General features: G+C 47.8%; 3 protein-coding genes across 5 annotated transcripts; 2 read left to right on the top strand and 1 right to left on the bottom strand.

The window, feature by feature from the left end:
• Positions 1-409: 409 nt before the first annotated feature.
• On the bottom strand, positions 410-4,930 carry LOC106866855. 3 transcript variants are annotated; one of them, XR_002959944.1, is made up of 5 exons: positions 4,718-4,930; positions 3,371-4,501; positions 2,594-3,193; positions 1,732-1,885; positions 410-791 (listed from the first exon to the last, which is right to left on the bottom strand). XR_002959944.1 is itself a non-coding variant. In XM_014903065.2 (4 exons), exons 1-3 carry the CDS (start codon positions 4,790-4,792, stop codon positions 2,609-2,611), a joined length of 1,791 nt encoding a protein of 596 aa, XP_014758551.1. In that variant the 5' UTR covers positions 4,793-4,930; the 3' UTR covers positions 1,081-1,885; positions 2,594-2,608. The 3 variants fall into 3 exon arrangements, 2 of the variants coding, with proteins under 2 accessions (XP_014758551.1, XP_014758550.1); XM_014903065.2 differs by lacking the exon at positions 410-791 and having other exon boundaries at positions 1,081-1,885; XM_014903064.2 differs by lacking the exons at positions 410-791; positions 1,732-1,885 and having other exon boundaries at positions 2,376-3,193; positions 4,718-4,929.
• Positions 4,931-5,367: 437 nt separating this feature from the next.
• Positions 5,368-8,192, top strand: LOC100843702 (60S ribosomal protein L3). The gene is made up of 6 exons (XM_010240376.3): positions 5,368-5,498; positions 5,751-5,855; positions 6,240-6,350; positions 6,867-7,171; positions 7,259-7,668; positions 7,753-8,192. Exons 2-6 carry the CDS (start codon positions 5,771-5,773, stop codon positions 8,009-8,011), a joined length of 1,170 nt encoding a protein of 389 aa, XP_010238678.1. The 5' UTR covers positions 5,368-5,498; positions 5,751-5,770; the 3' UTR covers positions 8,012-8,192.
• Positions 8,193-11,947: 3,755 nt separating this feature from the next.
• Positions 11,948-13,894, top strand: LOC100843092 (cytochrome P450 89A2). Its single transcript, XM_003576954.3, has one exon. It carries the CDS (start codon positions 11,968-11,970, stop codon positions 13,675-13,677), a length of 1,710 nt encoding a protein of 569 aa, XP_003577002.3. The 5' UTR covers positions 11,948-11,967; the 3' UTR covers positions 13,678-13,894.
• Positions 13,895-14,575: the final 681 nt, after the last annotated feature.

Below are 14,575 nucleotides of genomic sequence, written 5' to 3'. Positions count from 1 at the left end.
TTTTTTGGGATGTTTTCTAGGGTATAAACTACTCCAAATTAAAAAACACTACAAATCTCAAATGGTTGTTTGGTAGAAAGGGTTTGGAGGGGATCGTCCCTAGTTTCCCCAACAAAACACTCCATTTTTGTACCAAATAAAAAACACTAGTGTTTTTGGGTTTTTGAGTGTTAGGTTTTTGACACCCAAAACTCTCAAATACCAAAACACTAGTGACTAAAAAATACACTAACACCAAACACGGCCTAAGGTGATTCAGTTGTAGATCAAAGCTGTATTCGTTCTCTCTCTACTTTTGCGGGTACAAACCTGTACTCATTCGATGTTTGAAATTGTCGGTTCCTTCCTCTTCGGTTGCATTTGACGCCGAGTGTCTCTAGAGCAGTCAGGTAATTTGTTCAAAACAAGGTAAGTGTCAAACAGTTTCTCAATTAGGTAAAAAACAAAGTACTTCCCACAAGCAGCGCCAAACTTGTATGCCTTCTTGTCAGCAATTGTTCTGTATGCAGAACTTTTGCCAAAATGGAAAGGAGAAAAAAAAAACACAAGTATCATCAATTTGAAATGAAGTGGTTTTTTGGCATGCAGCAGCCCGGGTCCTGTTTGAGCTCTGAATGAAGGAAATTTGTTCGGTTGAGATGATCCTGACCGACAAATGTAGCTTCTCCATGGCCATAGATAACACAACTCACAGGCTTCGTGCGAGGCATGTTGGATCGGCAACAACATCTTTTATCTCTGACAGTCGTGCGCCATGTTATGGTACAGATGCAGTTGCTATCAGCTTCCTGCTGCAGTTTTGGCACATGTAAGGTCAGTCGGAACAGGCAACCATATTTATATGAAGCAAGATAGAAACATGGTGTCCTGGATTAAAGCAAATAAAAGAGGTTGTGTTGGATCTTTGATATATGGATTCGTATTTTGATACTTGGTCTTCTGAGCTTTTAATTTTAGACTTACTGCCAATTATTCGTCAGAGAATGTGGCCCATTAAATCCTAAATTGCATCTATAATTGAAAACTGAATCAAGGCAAACTAATTAAGGAATTAATTTTCCTTTTTCTCAACAAGCAAGTCTAGGTGCAATTGGCTTCGGAATAGAACAAGCAAGGGAAGATAACAGTATTGTCATATCTATTCTTTGAAAGCCAATATGCTCAGAAGGAATTTAACTGAGGCCTACCATCAATTGCAATCCTAATAGTGATGCTACGGATACAGATGAAAACATCTTTGTGCATATCCTGGTCAATCTTCAGTTCTCAGCAGAAAAAAGTCTAAAATGAAGTGAGATTCCTGTACCTCTATTGACCAAAAAAGTATAAGCAGGAAAACTCAATGTTTTCACATTTGTCTCATTAGCCGATAAGTTGCTGGAAAAATTGACATAGAAGTAACTGGAGTTACATCGAACTGCTTTGTGATCACTGATCAGTGCCCATCAGTTGTGAACAGAGGATATGCAGAGTTAAATCTAATAATGGAACCATGTAACAGAAAGCATAACATCTGAAACGAGAGAAACATGGGTACCGAGAATTGGGAAAATTAGTCACATATGCAATACCAATAAGCAATGCACACCTTTATATCCAGATAAGTAAAGTAATAAACAAAGTAAGCATTCAAGTATTCTCATTACTGAGATATCACAAAAAATGGTATGTTTACGAAAAGAATAGAGCAAAATTAATCAGAAAGTAACCATATCTCCAAAATTCTTTTACCAAGAAGCAGTTTTGATTCAAGCATCCTGCATAAAACATGACAAACATTTAATGCAAGAGCTCTTGTGTTATTTCCATCCTTCATTATTACAACCGGTCCTCCGTCGTGCACTCGTGCCTCTCCATGCGCTGCCACGGCTATTGCCTCCATACTCTTCTCCACAACCAAAAACAATAAAGAGAAAAACATCAGGAAATACTTATGCAAATGCAAATACAGGGTTCATGATGAGTTTAAAACAAAAGAACTTGGAAGTTGGAACTGTCCCAAATAATGCAACAGGGCTGCATAGATCAATGGATAACCCAGATGATTGCATAATCATCTGGAATTTTGGATGCACCTACAGTTAAGTTTTAGGTTTGAAACAACTTGAACAATGGAGCAAATTCGACTGTCACAGCTGTATGCTGCAGGCCGAATGGGCATCATCTCCACTATCCAGGAATGTTCAGGCATCCTAAAATACTATCCAAATAACAAAGGGCATCACGGTTATTTACTTATTTTCGTCTTTAATAAAATTCCTCAGTAGAAGTTCTATGAGGCTAGTAAGTTATTACCATGTCAAGATAGGATGCTAAACAAAAATAATCCACAGAAGTGCAATTTTTGAACTGCATGAGTTAAGTGCAAAAACTAATGAAAGAATACGAGTTTGATGCATTTCCCACAATTGTTTATGAGACATGTTACAAATGTATTTCAAGAAGCCACAAAACATGCATTGAAATCACCAAAGGAGTTCTGAGATCATAAACATCTTAGTGGGCTTAACAGTGTCCCAAACCCGAAGCATATCTTAGAATTCTACCCAAATTAGCAAGTTGTTACTTAAGGCATTTTGTTCCTTGACATCACCTGCCCACCTCCGTCCTATGTTCTTCTCAAGAACAAAGAATACAGGAAAGAGGCTGGTGACAAGATACGAGAAAATCCAACTTGAGCACTGATAACTAGATCCCCAGCATTCTCGCTGGTCTTCTGCTTCCTGTCGAATGCTTGTCCTACATCCCCCTCTTCTTTATCAGCCCTGGTAGCGTTACTCCGACTTACAGCTCCAGTAACCTTCTGAACTACATCGCCAACACCGCATTCAACTGCATTCCTCCTTGACCACCTCAACGGAGCGTCTGAAGCGATCTCTCGAGCATCACCTTCGGTAACAGAATGACCACCAACTTGAACATGCGTCAGCTGATGTTCCCCTCTGCTTGCTTCAGCACCAGGAAGAATCATCCTGGTCTTCCGCCTACACCTTGTCCTGGCAGCAATTGGTGACCACATCACCAGTGGTCTCCCCCCGAACTGCATCCCATCCGCCTCCGCCTGCTCCACCAACACAAAAGTCACATTTTTTGCAGCATTGGAGTTCCTGCTGCTCGCACCACCACCTAGAGGCTTCAAACACCCTTTCCTCGCTACCACCCCGACCATCTGCTTTTCTGCACCAGCACAACCCTGTAAAGCAAGAAAACTCAAATAAGCACAAAGACAACTCCCCTCTGCCATTTGGTCCCTTGTTCGAGAGAAGTAGGAATAACAGATATATATATGCCTTGATCATCTCATAGGATCGATTACCACTGTTATGATTAAAAGGAATCTCACCGCTGCTACAATTAAAAGGAACCTTACCTTAGCTCTGCCATATTGGTCATCTTCCTTTGCCGTATTGTGCATGCATGAGTGGGCTATTTTCAAGCCATTGCTCTCCTCTGATACTCTGCTACAGTTGTTTCTTTCTGAAGTTCTGTTATTGTTCAACAATCCATTGGCCTCGGAAAGGTTTCGCCGTGATTGCCTAAGTGGGTGGCCCTTATGGGGAGCAGCAACATGTTCTTGATATTCTTTCTCTACTGAAAATGCAAGCTGCTGATGTCTGTTGCTGCGAGTATCTGGTCTACTGGGTTGACTCCTGTTCTGCACTTCCTTGCCGAAATGACTTTCCTCCACCACGATGTTGTTACCCTGAACAGCTTTATCCCTTAAGGCAATGGGAACAGGGTCATCATTTTTAGGCATCTCCAGCGCTTTACCATCAGAGTGGGCATCTTCAATCTTCCTCCCTGTCTTGTTCTCAACGAAAATGGGCACCAACGCATCTTCAACCCTAGCAACCTTCTGCGCTGCAGGTTCATCTTCTTGTGCTGTCACCAGTTCAGAATTTACTGCTGTACCCAAACATTGAACTTCAGCAGGTTGCTCCTCCTCAACACATGTTTGTTCTGTCTCATCTTCCATGTTCTTCCGCCTTCTCTTCTTCTCAATCACAGGAGACCACACGAAAGGGGCTGCCAACAGGAGGCCGCTCGACCTCGTGATTCTACAAGGAGCTCCCATCCGTGGACCAACAGCCATATGCTCTGAACTCTCACCGCTCTCCCTCTTCCGCTTCCTGTCAAAAGCTTCTGCCACCCCATCTTCTTCGGCCTCAGCAGAGTTACTAACAGCTACAGTTACCTGCTCAAGCTCAACTCCAGCGCCCAAATTCACCACATTCCTCCTGGATCGCCTGACTGGAGCATCATCGCCTGCAACTACGGCAGTACCACCACCAGCACGAACACGCTTTCCACCCTCTGGCCTCCCCCTTGCCCTGACAACAGCTCGTGGCGAAATGACCCGCACGTGGGGCTCCAGCACAAAGCTCACCTTCTTGCTGGGACCAGAACCCCCGCCGCTTCCATCACCCGCCAGCCGCTTCAAACACCCTTTCCCCACCACCACCCCGAGCACCTGCCGCTCCTCCGCGCCGCCGCCACTACCCTGCGGGCAAAGCAAGACAAGGACCATCCATAGCATCAGCCCCCCTCTGCCATTTCTAGTTTCTACACAAAACCCCGCACCGCACGGACGAGGGGACTACGAGCGATCATCCAGTGGACTAGAAGCAGCAAAGCATTTTAACGCGGCCAGCCGACCAACTGTCGCGCGCGACGAAGCGAGGGTTTGGTGGGCGCAGGGTAGGTGTTGTATCCGTACCGATGGGGTGCAATCGACGAGGCCACCGCCGGCGATCCTGCAGCGCTCGCGCAGCGCACACCCCTCCCGGAGCATTCTCGTGGAGTCCGCTGCGTCGTCGTCGAGGCCGGTGACGGCGAGGGCGTTGGGGTTTTGGAAGGGAGAAGCGGCGAAAGCTCAAGACGGGGAGTGTTTGTTTTTGGTCGGGAGAGTGTGGGAGCGGAGTATTTTACTGATTGGAGTTGAGGGAGTGGGTCCGAAGTAAAAGTTGTTGATGTTCGATGTTGTTGCAGCTAGCAGCTTGTCTGCTCTCTTGTTTTTGGTAACGGTCATATTTTTTAAGCAAGTTCATTGTCTTTTGTCTACAATATCTTTTGGTAAATAATTTTCGTTGAAATTTGTAGGATTTCAATCTTTTGCTTCTACGGTGAGTGTTTGGGTCGAAGGAATGAGATCAACGGTTCTATGTGTGTTTTTTCCGTGTTTGTATTTCAAATGGGACGTGCTGAAGGGTTCACGGTTTTTGTTTTTAGAATCGATTCACGGGCTTTTTTTTTTTGGAGGAAAATCGATTCACGGGCTAGGCCGAAGGAAAAAGAAGACGCTGAAGCATCGAGCCCAATCCAAACAAGTACTCACGGGTCTAATCAGCCCACCAAGCCCGGCATTCCCGTCCGACCCAGCCAAACAAACCCTCGCATTCCGCAGCCATCTATAAATACCAGCGCTAGGGTTTACCCGCTTCGCCTTCCGCACCCAGCTCGCGCCGCCGCCGCTGCCGCTGCCGCCCGCTCTCCCGCAGGTAAACGAACCCTCCTGACGTATCGCCGTTCTCGAAATCTCGCGCAGCTGTTCCATCTCCCGAATCCTCTACTGCTCTCTGTGTATTCTTCGCGAAATTCTTAGCCAGCACGCCGCGGGATCGAATTCTAACATGCTCTCTGGTGTCTAGCGTCGAGGGATTCCGTCGCTTTTGCTCTAGACAGTTTGCGTATTCTACCTGTTCTGATTGTTGCAGATCTAATTTGTTTTTTTGGTGTTGGTGGCATCGCAGGTAAGGAAGGAGGAGCGGCGATGTCGCACCGTAAGTTCGAGCACCCGAGGCACGGTTCCCTCGGCTTCCTCCCCAGGAAGCGCTGCTCCCGCCACAGGGGAAAGGGTACGTGAGCGCATCTAACTCGCCACTTGCTGGATTGTGTTTGTAATGAGGTTACTTTGATTGGGATGTTGTTGATTCGGTTGGATCTAGCGTTTGATATTCTATCTAGTAATCAGTGTCACTGCCGTTGCATCACACCTCGAAGTAATTCCATCACAAACTATTGTTGTGTAGTCTCCTTAAAAGTTCTTCACTTATTTGTGTGTTTTGTTGCCCAAATGCATGACACGTTCATGTTTTATCAAGTTATGAGATTTTGATCTAACTGTCAATTCCTGTACAAAATTGTTGCCCGCCAGTTATTTGATCGATTGTTTCAGTGACTGGATATACTTAATTAGGGGTTTATGTATCTGTCTAATCAGTTGATTTTTGTTCATGCAGTGAAGGCCTTCCCTAGGGATGACCAGCAGAAGTCCTGCCACCTCACTGCCTTCCTGGGCTACAAGGCTGGAATGACCCACATTGTGCGTGAGGTCGAGAAGCCTGGATCCAGTATGTCTACCACCAATCGCATTGTTATCAATACTAGGATTCATTGAACCAATCGCACTGTTATCAATACTAGGATTCATTGAACCAATTGCACTGTTATCAATACTAGGATTCATTGAACCAATAAAACTGTGATGCATGAACAAATTGCACTGTTATCAATAGAAGGATTCGTTGAACCAATCGCTCTATCAGTACTAGGATATGTTTATGCATCCTGATGAAACATTCTGTTATTACTGTTTTACCCATAAGGCAATAACATGATCAGTAATAAGCAGTAGTCCCACTGATGCATGCTTAGTTTGTTAGTATATCATGTTGGCTCATGCACTCCTTAGATTTGCTAAGCAAACTAATCTTTTCTAAAAGCTACCAATATTAGTTTTTTTATCTTATTTGTTTTCTCTTGGGCTGCAAGACTGCTCCACTAATATAGATCATTTGCCTTGCAATTTAAGTATTCAGTTCCTGCTTATTGTTTAATAATGCCTATATTGTCTTGACGTCGTGCAGAGCTCCACAAGAAGGAAACATGTGAGGCAGTTACCATCATTGAGACCCCTCCTATTGTCATTGTTGGTCTTGTGGCATACGTGAAGACTCCTCGTGGCCTTCGCACTCTCAACTCGGTCTGGGCTCAGCACCTTAGCGAGGATGTGAGGAGACGGTTCTATAAGAACTGGTGCAAGAGCAAGAAGAAGGCTTTCACGAAGTATGCCCTCAAGTATGACACTGACGCAGGCAAGAAAGAAATCCAGTTGCAACTTGAGAAAATGAAGAAGTATGCTTCCGTTGTCCGTGTTATTGCCCATACACAGGTGGGTTTGCTGTGTCCTACCTGTCTTTGTCAAGTATTCTGAAAAATGGATCTTCTGCTCACCTGTCATGCTGTGTATTGTTAACAGATTAGGAAGATGAAGGGTTTGAAGCAAAAGAAGGCCCACCTCATGGAGATCCAGATTAATGGAGGCACCATTGCAGACAAGGTTGACTATGGCTACAAGTTCTTTGAGAAGGAAGTTCCAGTTGAAGCTGTCTTCCAGAAGGATGAGATGATTGACATCATTGGTGTCACCAAGGGCAAGGGTTATGAAGGTGTTGTGACCCGTTGGGGTGTCACCCGCCTTCCCCGCAAGACCCACAGGGGTCTCCGCAAGGTTGCCTGTATTGGTGCCTGGCATCCTGCTAGGGTGTCCTACACTGTTGCCCGAGCTGGTCAGAATGGATACCACCACCGCACAGAAATGAACAAGAAGGTTTACAAGATTGGCAAGGTTGGACAGGAGACTCATGATGCCAGCACTGAGTTCGACAGGTATCTATCAGCAAAACCTACATGACTGATCTTGTGTTAAGCGCTTCATCATGCTCTGTAAAACTGACACCATGGTGCTTGCAGGACTGAGAAGGACATCACCCCGATGGGCGGCTTCCCACACTACGGTGTGGTGAAGGGTGACTACCTCATGATCAAGGGCTGCTGCGTCGGCCCCAAGAAGAGGGTGGTGACCCTCCGCCAGTCCCTACTCAAGCAGACGTCACGCCTGGCCCTTGAGAATATCACCCTCAAGTTCGTCGACACCTCATCCAAGTTTGGGCATGGGCGCTTCCAGACTACAGACGAGAAGCAGAGGTTCTACGGCAGGCGCAAGGCTTAGGCTGCGACGGATCTTATTCCATAGTGTTATCAGTTTTTCTTCTGAGTTTTGTGGCAGATTGTTTAAGTACCGGTTTATGCATTGCAATTGCAACTGTGAGCTGTTGCTGTGGATGGTAACTGCTGAAGTTTATGAATTTTGAACTTAATAGTGGTGTTGTCTATGTATCCTCTTTCGGTCTCGCTCTCGCAAGGTCAGAATGAAAGTTGGTGCCTCTCCAACTTGTAGCTGCATCTTTGCAAGCTTCTGAAATCTGTAGGCAGCTACAAACAATTATCTTTTAACTCTTAAAGTCAAAGAGAAATTAAGAAGCCGCAGCGCGTGCATGCTATAGGGCGCGCAAGAACCGTACTCACTCCGTTCCAATTAAGTGTGAAAATATTACATGTATCTAGATGTTTTTTAACTATCTAGATGTTTTTTTAACTATAGATACATTTCTGTTTGGGAAACTTTGAGACACTTAATATGGATGGAAAAAGTAGTAATCAATTTTTTTTACGGGCAATGCTTATTCTTGGGGTGCACGCAAGAATCACTTAAAAACAATCTTATTATAGATCGGAGTTGGCATGACTGTTTGGCTTGTACTCCATTTGTCGTGATGTTTCTTGGCTGGTTTGACTTTGCGCGATATGAATCTACTCCACCACATATAAATACTAAGCTAATTTTCAGTTGATCATTACACTCTTGTAGTCAACTTTGGACACAACTTGCAAATTTGCAACAACCCATCACCACATATAATTTTTTTATCAAAATCCGAGACCAGGATCAACTAGGGATATGAAAGTATGCACGCGCCACCACGAGCAACATAACAGATGGTGACTTATTTTTCATGGAACTTAAGTGACGAATTATCGTGCAAATATATAAGACCTGACTGCGCATGATAATTTGAAACCGCCACGACGAGCTCGATCAAAATATGGATGACGAATTAAAATGGTATTATAAGTACAGAAGATGGTGATGAATAATCATGTTCGAGCGGTCAACTGTCGTGCACATGACATGTGTCCGTGTGCGTGGCATGCTTGATGGCGATGTCTGAATCTGAAACGGTGACGAGGAACTCAAGATGGGGACGAATTTAAGTACGTTTGTTACTACGACTTAAGAATAGCATAACATAGCAATGAGATTTCCGAACAAATAACAAGTGAAAGGAGATAATTTCCAGGAGATCTATTCCCCAAGTCACGCCATCGTGGTTGCCAAGCATAGCTCCGTTTCTAGACCAATATTCAAATCTTAGATCGGATTTTAAATAAAAATTATAGTTGAAAATCGAATTTTAAGCCAAAATTTTAAAGTAGCTCGTTGCATTCTCATATGGTAAGCATTGCTCTGTTTCTAGACAAATATTCAACGCACATTCTAATCTGGGCACGTCCGCACGCTAGTCTTACCGTGCGGCGCGTCCTCACGAGCGTCCGATTGCAGCCGGTTCCTGTCAGCCGCTGATGCCTTCTCTTCGCAAAATTCCCCACCAACACAAACCTCCCTCTTCACTCCCGATTCTTCTCCTCTCCAACCCACAACGCCGCCGGCCTGACTGCCTGATTTCCAGCAGCTTGCTCGGCGCCTCGGGCAGCCCCAATGGCTGCTTCCTTCCCGCGCGCTCCCTGGTTCTCGCCCGTCTCCCGCGGCACGTCCAGCACCCGGCTCCCGAACACTCCGGCTTCGACGACGACCTTGTAGGCTTCTCCGGCGACCATGCCCCAGATCCGTCTCGTCCTTGCCCATCACGCGCGCGCAGCCACTCCATTACCGTCAGCGCCGCCCGCTTCGGCGACTCGCTCCATGCCCGGTGCGGCGTCCATACCGCGGCGGCGGAGAGCAACGGCATGGCGGAGCGGCGTCCAGATCGTGGCGGCGGCGTTCAGACCGCGTCGGTGGAGAGCAGGGGCGCGGCGGAGCAAGGTACAGCGACGGAAGGAGTGCTCGAGCGTGCCGGTGACGTGGTCGATGAAAAGCTCAGAAGATGTTAAATATGTACACCGCGCCGGAGCAAGCTCAACCATAGGACGGCGGAACTGATAGCGCTGCCGCGAGCCCGCGATGGAGGCGGAGCATGTCCTGACCCGGATAAGACGGTTGTCGGTTTCGGTGGCGACGCAGAAGAGGATGAGATGACTCGCGCCGGAAAGAACGAGGGGTGGCTCGACGTCGCTTATACAGAAATTTGATCTCCTACATTCATTCCAGCGTCTTAGCACGCATTTAGGCATTGAGACGAGACTTTGTTAGCATCGATCGTCCCCTCAAGTGCATTGGCTGATGCCAATGATTGCAGCTCAGATCTATCATTGTCGTTTTATCAAGGTCGTGCTTTTGTTGAACCTAGTTGGCATCATTAACCCGGTAAATAAGCATAGTTGTCCTGATAAATAAGCGCAGTTAACTCAGTAAATAAGCATTGTTAACCTGCAAAGTATGCACGGTTAACCTGGTAAGCTGTCATAGTTAATTTGGTAAGCACATGCTGTTAACCCGGTAAGCACATACAGCTAACCTGATAAGCTGGCACTGTTAATCTCGTAAACACATGCAGTTAACCTGATAAGTAGACATGGTAAACCTGATAAGTCGGTAAGTAAGTAGTTAATTTGTTGATAAATAGACAAGTATTTAAAGGTAAACCCGCAAACAGCTGTGGCTAAACTGGTAAGTACATCGTGTATGACTATGTTTTCGATGGAATTAATCCGAATATGTTACGATTTTAGTCATGGGCTGCTAGTAAAGATGATGGCCAGAGAAACTGCATATAGCATGTAGCTGCCGGAGTCATGTCTCCAGGACCAAAGGCAGCCCAGCCCTGACATGCTCCGTGCATATGCCACGGGAGCCGTGGTGGCCTGGTGCATCTCGACAGACGCATGATTTCGAGCCCGACCCGGAGCTGCAACAAAAAAGCATCGTAGGCCATCGCGCTGGACGGACGCGCGGGCGCGTACGAAGCGCCGCACGGTTAGCTTCCTGTGGGCACGTCGCTAGGTAGTCCAGTCCAATATTCAAACCTTAAATCGAATTTAAGCCAAAATTTTAATGTTTTTATTTTATTTTATGACGTGAAACTGTGCCTGACAGTTGGGACTCGGGGCCCCTTACAATCGCCAGGAGCGTATACTCCTCCTGCACACGCATTCGGGGCCGCGTATTTGCTGCATCAGAAGCCATCGTATCCTCAGATCAATGGCATCAGCCGGTCGCTCGTTAGCATAGCCCCTAATCAATCATATGGCACTCCTGGAAAAACAGCGTTCCTCGCTAGCATTGCAGCAAGTTAATACAATCCCCAGCTATGCATATATCTCTGCCCCACTTGTCATTCTCTATACCAGATCACTGGAAAAATATATCTTAATATACATAGATTGGAGTTGACATCACAGCACCTCCGTTTGGAGTACAAGGCTTGTACGTGTTCCTAGATCACAAATGAGAGCTGCTACACGTACGACGGAATTCGTCCGACGAACTCGTACGATAAGACTCACATTTGCACCGAGTCAGAACATGGGGCCATGGATTCACAACATTGCAAACTGTGCATGTGTGTAGTTGTACGAAAATCGTACACACATCGTCGTACGCAAGGCAATTCCGATCACAAATTTAGATAGCCAAATGACAAACTTTTTACGTAACACTCACTGTGTTTTCAAAATCTATACATTTAGCGGTGTTCTAAGTCAAACTTTAACATGACTTGTAGATAAAATACCAAACAATTACAATATGAAAAATATACGTAGCAATAGTCTTAATGATACTAATTGAATGTTACATATGCTGGTGTTTTTTCCTACAAAATCGGTCAAGACAAAGTTTAACTTAGGACGACTACAAATACACAGACATTTAGAAATGAAAAGTGTAACACGTATTTAATTGATCAAATTGAAGATCCATGGACACGGTCTCAGGCCTTATAAATCAAAATGGAGGTATCGCAGCTGGCTAAACTAAACTACACCAAAACCAGGGCATACCTGATCAGGAGAGGCAGATCAAGATCTGCAGCAACCATAATGGAGCTTACCAGCAGCAGCAGCACCTGGCCATGGCCATCATCGGCCCTAGTGCTCACCACCACCCTCTCCCTGTGTCTGCTCTTCTTCCTCCGCGGCATGAAGAAGAACAACAAGAAGAGCCAGCAGGGTCGGCTTCCTCCAGGCCCGTCTACTCTGGTCTTCCTGGCCAGGTTCCTCTTGCTCCGGCGCTCCGTCTTCCACCTGGCCCCGCTCCTCCGCGACCTGCACGCGCGGTACGGCCCCGTCGTCTCCGTCCACCTCTTCCGCACCGTCGTCTTCGTCTCCGACCGCGGGCTCGCCCACCGCGCGCTCGTCCAGGGCGGCGCCACCTTCGCCGACCGCCCCTCTCTCGCCGAGCCCCTGCGGCTCCTCACCGGCGGCGCCCGCGACATCAGCACCTCCCCCTACGGGCCTTACTGGCGCCTCCTCCGCCGCAACCTCGCCGCCCAGGCCCTGAGCCCGGCCCGCGTCGCCGGCTTCGCTCCCGCCAGGCAGCGCGCCCTCGACGCCCTCCTCCGCGACCTCCGGGCGAGCGCCGACGATGGGGTTGTCCGCGTGAGGCCGGCGTTCCGGCGCGCCATGGTGGGGCTGCTCGTGCACATGTGCTTCGGCGCCACCGCCGCGCTCGGCCCGGATGCTCTGAGCGAGGTCATGGAGCTCCAGCAGCGCATCGTGCGCGCCATGGCCAGCTTCCCCGTCTTCTCCTTCTTCCCCGCGCTCACCAAGCGGGTGTTCCGGCGGCGCTGGGCCGCGCACGTGGCCGTGCGGCGCAGGCAGGAGGAGCTCTTCCTCCCCTTGATCCACGCCCGGCGGCAGCTTCTGCGAGAAGACGCCCAGGAGCCGCCGCCGGCGCCGTGCGCGTGCTACGTCGACTCCCTCCTCGGTCTCCGCCTTCCCGAGGATCACGAAGACGGCGGCGGGGGGCGGCCGCTGACGGACGGCGAGGTGGTGACCCTGTGCTCGGAGTTCCTGAACGCGGGGACGGACACCACGGTGACCTTACTAGAATGGGCCATGGCGGAGCTCGTGAACCACCAAGACGTCCAGACCAAGATCTACAATGAAACCCTCTCCAAGCTCAGCCGCGACGGGCACCTGGACGACCTTCAGGGGATGGCGTACCTCAAAGCCGTGGTGCTCGAGAGCCTGCGCCTCCACCCGCCGGGCCACTTCCTTGTCCCGCACGGCGTGCTTGGCCACGGCGGCGGGGCCGAGATCGGCGGGTACGCGGTGCCCAATGGGTCGGAGGTGAACTTCCTGGCGGGGGACTGGGGCCTGGACGAGGCGGAGTGGGCGGCGCCGAGGGAGTTCAGGCCGGCGCGGTTCCTGGACGGCGGCGAGGCGCACGGCATGGACGTCACGGCGAGCAGAGGCGGGATCAGGATGGTGCCGTTCGGCGCTGGCCGTAGGATTTGCCCCGCGTATACGGTGGGGTTGCTTCACGTGGAGTTCTTCGTGGCGAACCTCGTGAGGGAGATGGAGTGGCTGCCGCCGGCGGAGAGGGAAGGGAAGGGCGTGGACTTGGCTGAGGAGATCGAGTTCACCGCCGTCATGAAGCATCCGCTCCGTGCTCGCGTCGTCCCCAGGAATAGGATGTCCCGAAACTTCGAGATTTGAGTTCAGCATGGCCTTTCGGGTGCCGTTGGATTAGCTCGTGCTTTTGAACTCGAGTCTCTACTGGTGTGACTTGTGAGTTCGTGTTAGCAAACTTTGTGTTGTTTCTGTGTGGTTGGCTGGTTGCCTGGGTGCGAACTGGTTTGTTCCATTATATCTGACGATAATCGTGTGATGAAAAAGAGCTTGATAAATTCGACAGCGTTTGATCTATTCAGCAGCGCCGATCAAGCTAGGATGCCATGTAGTAGTAGCAAGGCCTCAATGACTTAGCATCTATAGATGGACGTTTCAAGCTTATTTCAAATGTCAGCTTTCTATTGTGCTCTGGGATTGCTACCAGTTTTTTTTTTCTAGAATACTGCTACCAGATTTTTGGCGGCATAAAAAAAACCCTTCCAATCTATTCAAACGCAAGAACTGAATCATGCGCAAACAAATCAAAGTATATCAGTTGCATCAGCTCAGAGCATGCACGTAGTGATTTTATGTGTATCAGATCAGAGCATTTCATTTCGATCCAGTTTTTTCAGTCATCACCCATCAACTTTGAGCAGAGCAAGAGCACGAACCATTTGCTCCATGCCTTGATCATACCCAAAAAAGCATATATCCATAGTCTGTACACTTGGGTTCAAACCAAACGACAAGTTCATGATTTTGCCAAAAATTTGGCATTTGCTTTGGTTACAGTCCAAACAAGTACATCTTACCAATATTTTAGTCATGCCTTTGATTTGGTTATACAATATTTTGATAGGGTTAGATGGGGCTCAATGCAAACAGCCCCTTAACAACAAATCTTGGACAATTAACCTATAAGATCAATATAACGACAATTCATATTATGGAGAAAGAAAATATCAATGCTCATGTTTCGTTTCTAGTTGTCCATCTAAAC

Source organism: Brachypodium distachyon, chromosome 4, assembly GCF_000005505.3.
Source record: "Brachypodium distachyon strain Bd21 chromosome 4, Brachypodium_distachyon_v3.0, whole genome shotgun sequence".
NCBI lineage: Eukaryota > Viridiplantae > Streptophyta > Magnoliopsida > Poales > Poaceae > Brachypodium > Brachypodium distachyon.
This window is presented reverse-complemented; position numbering and strand designations above follow the sequence as displayed.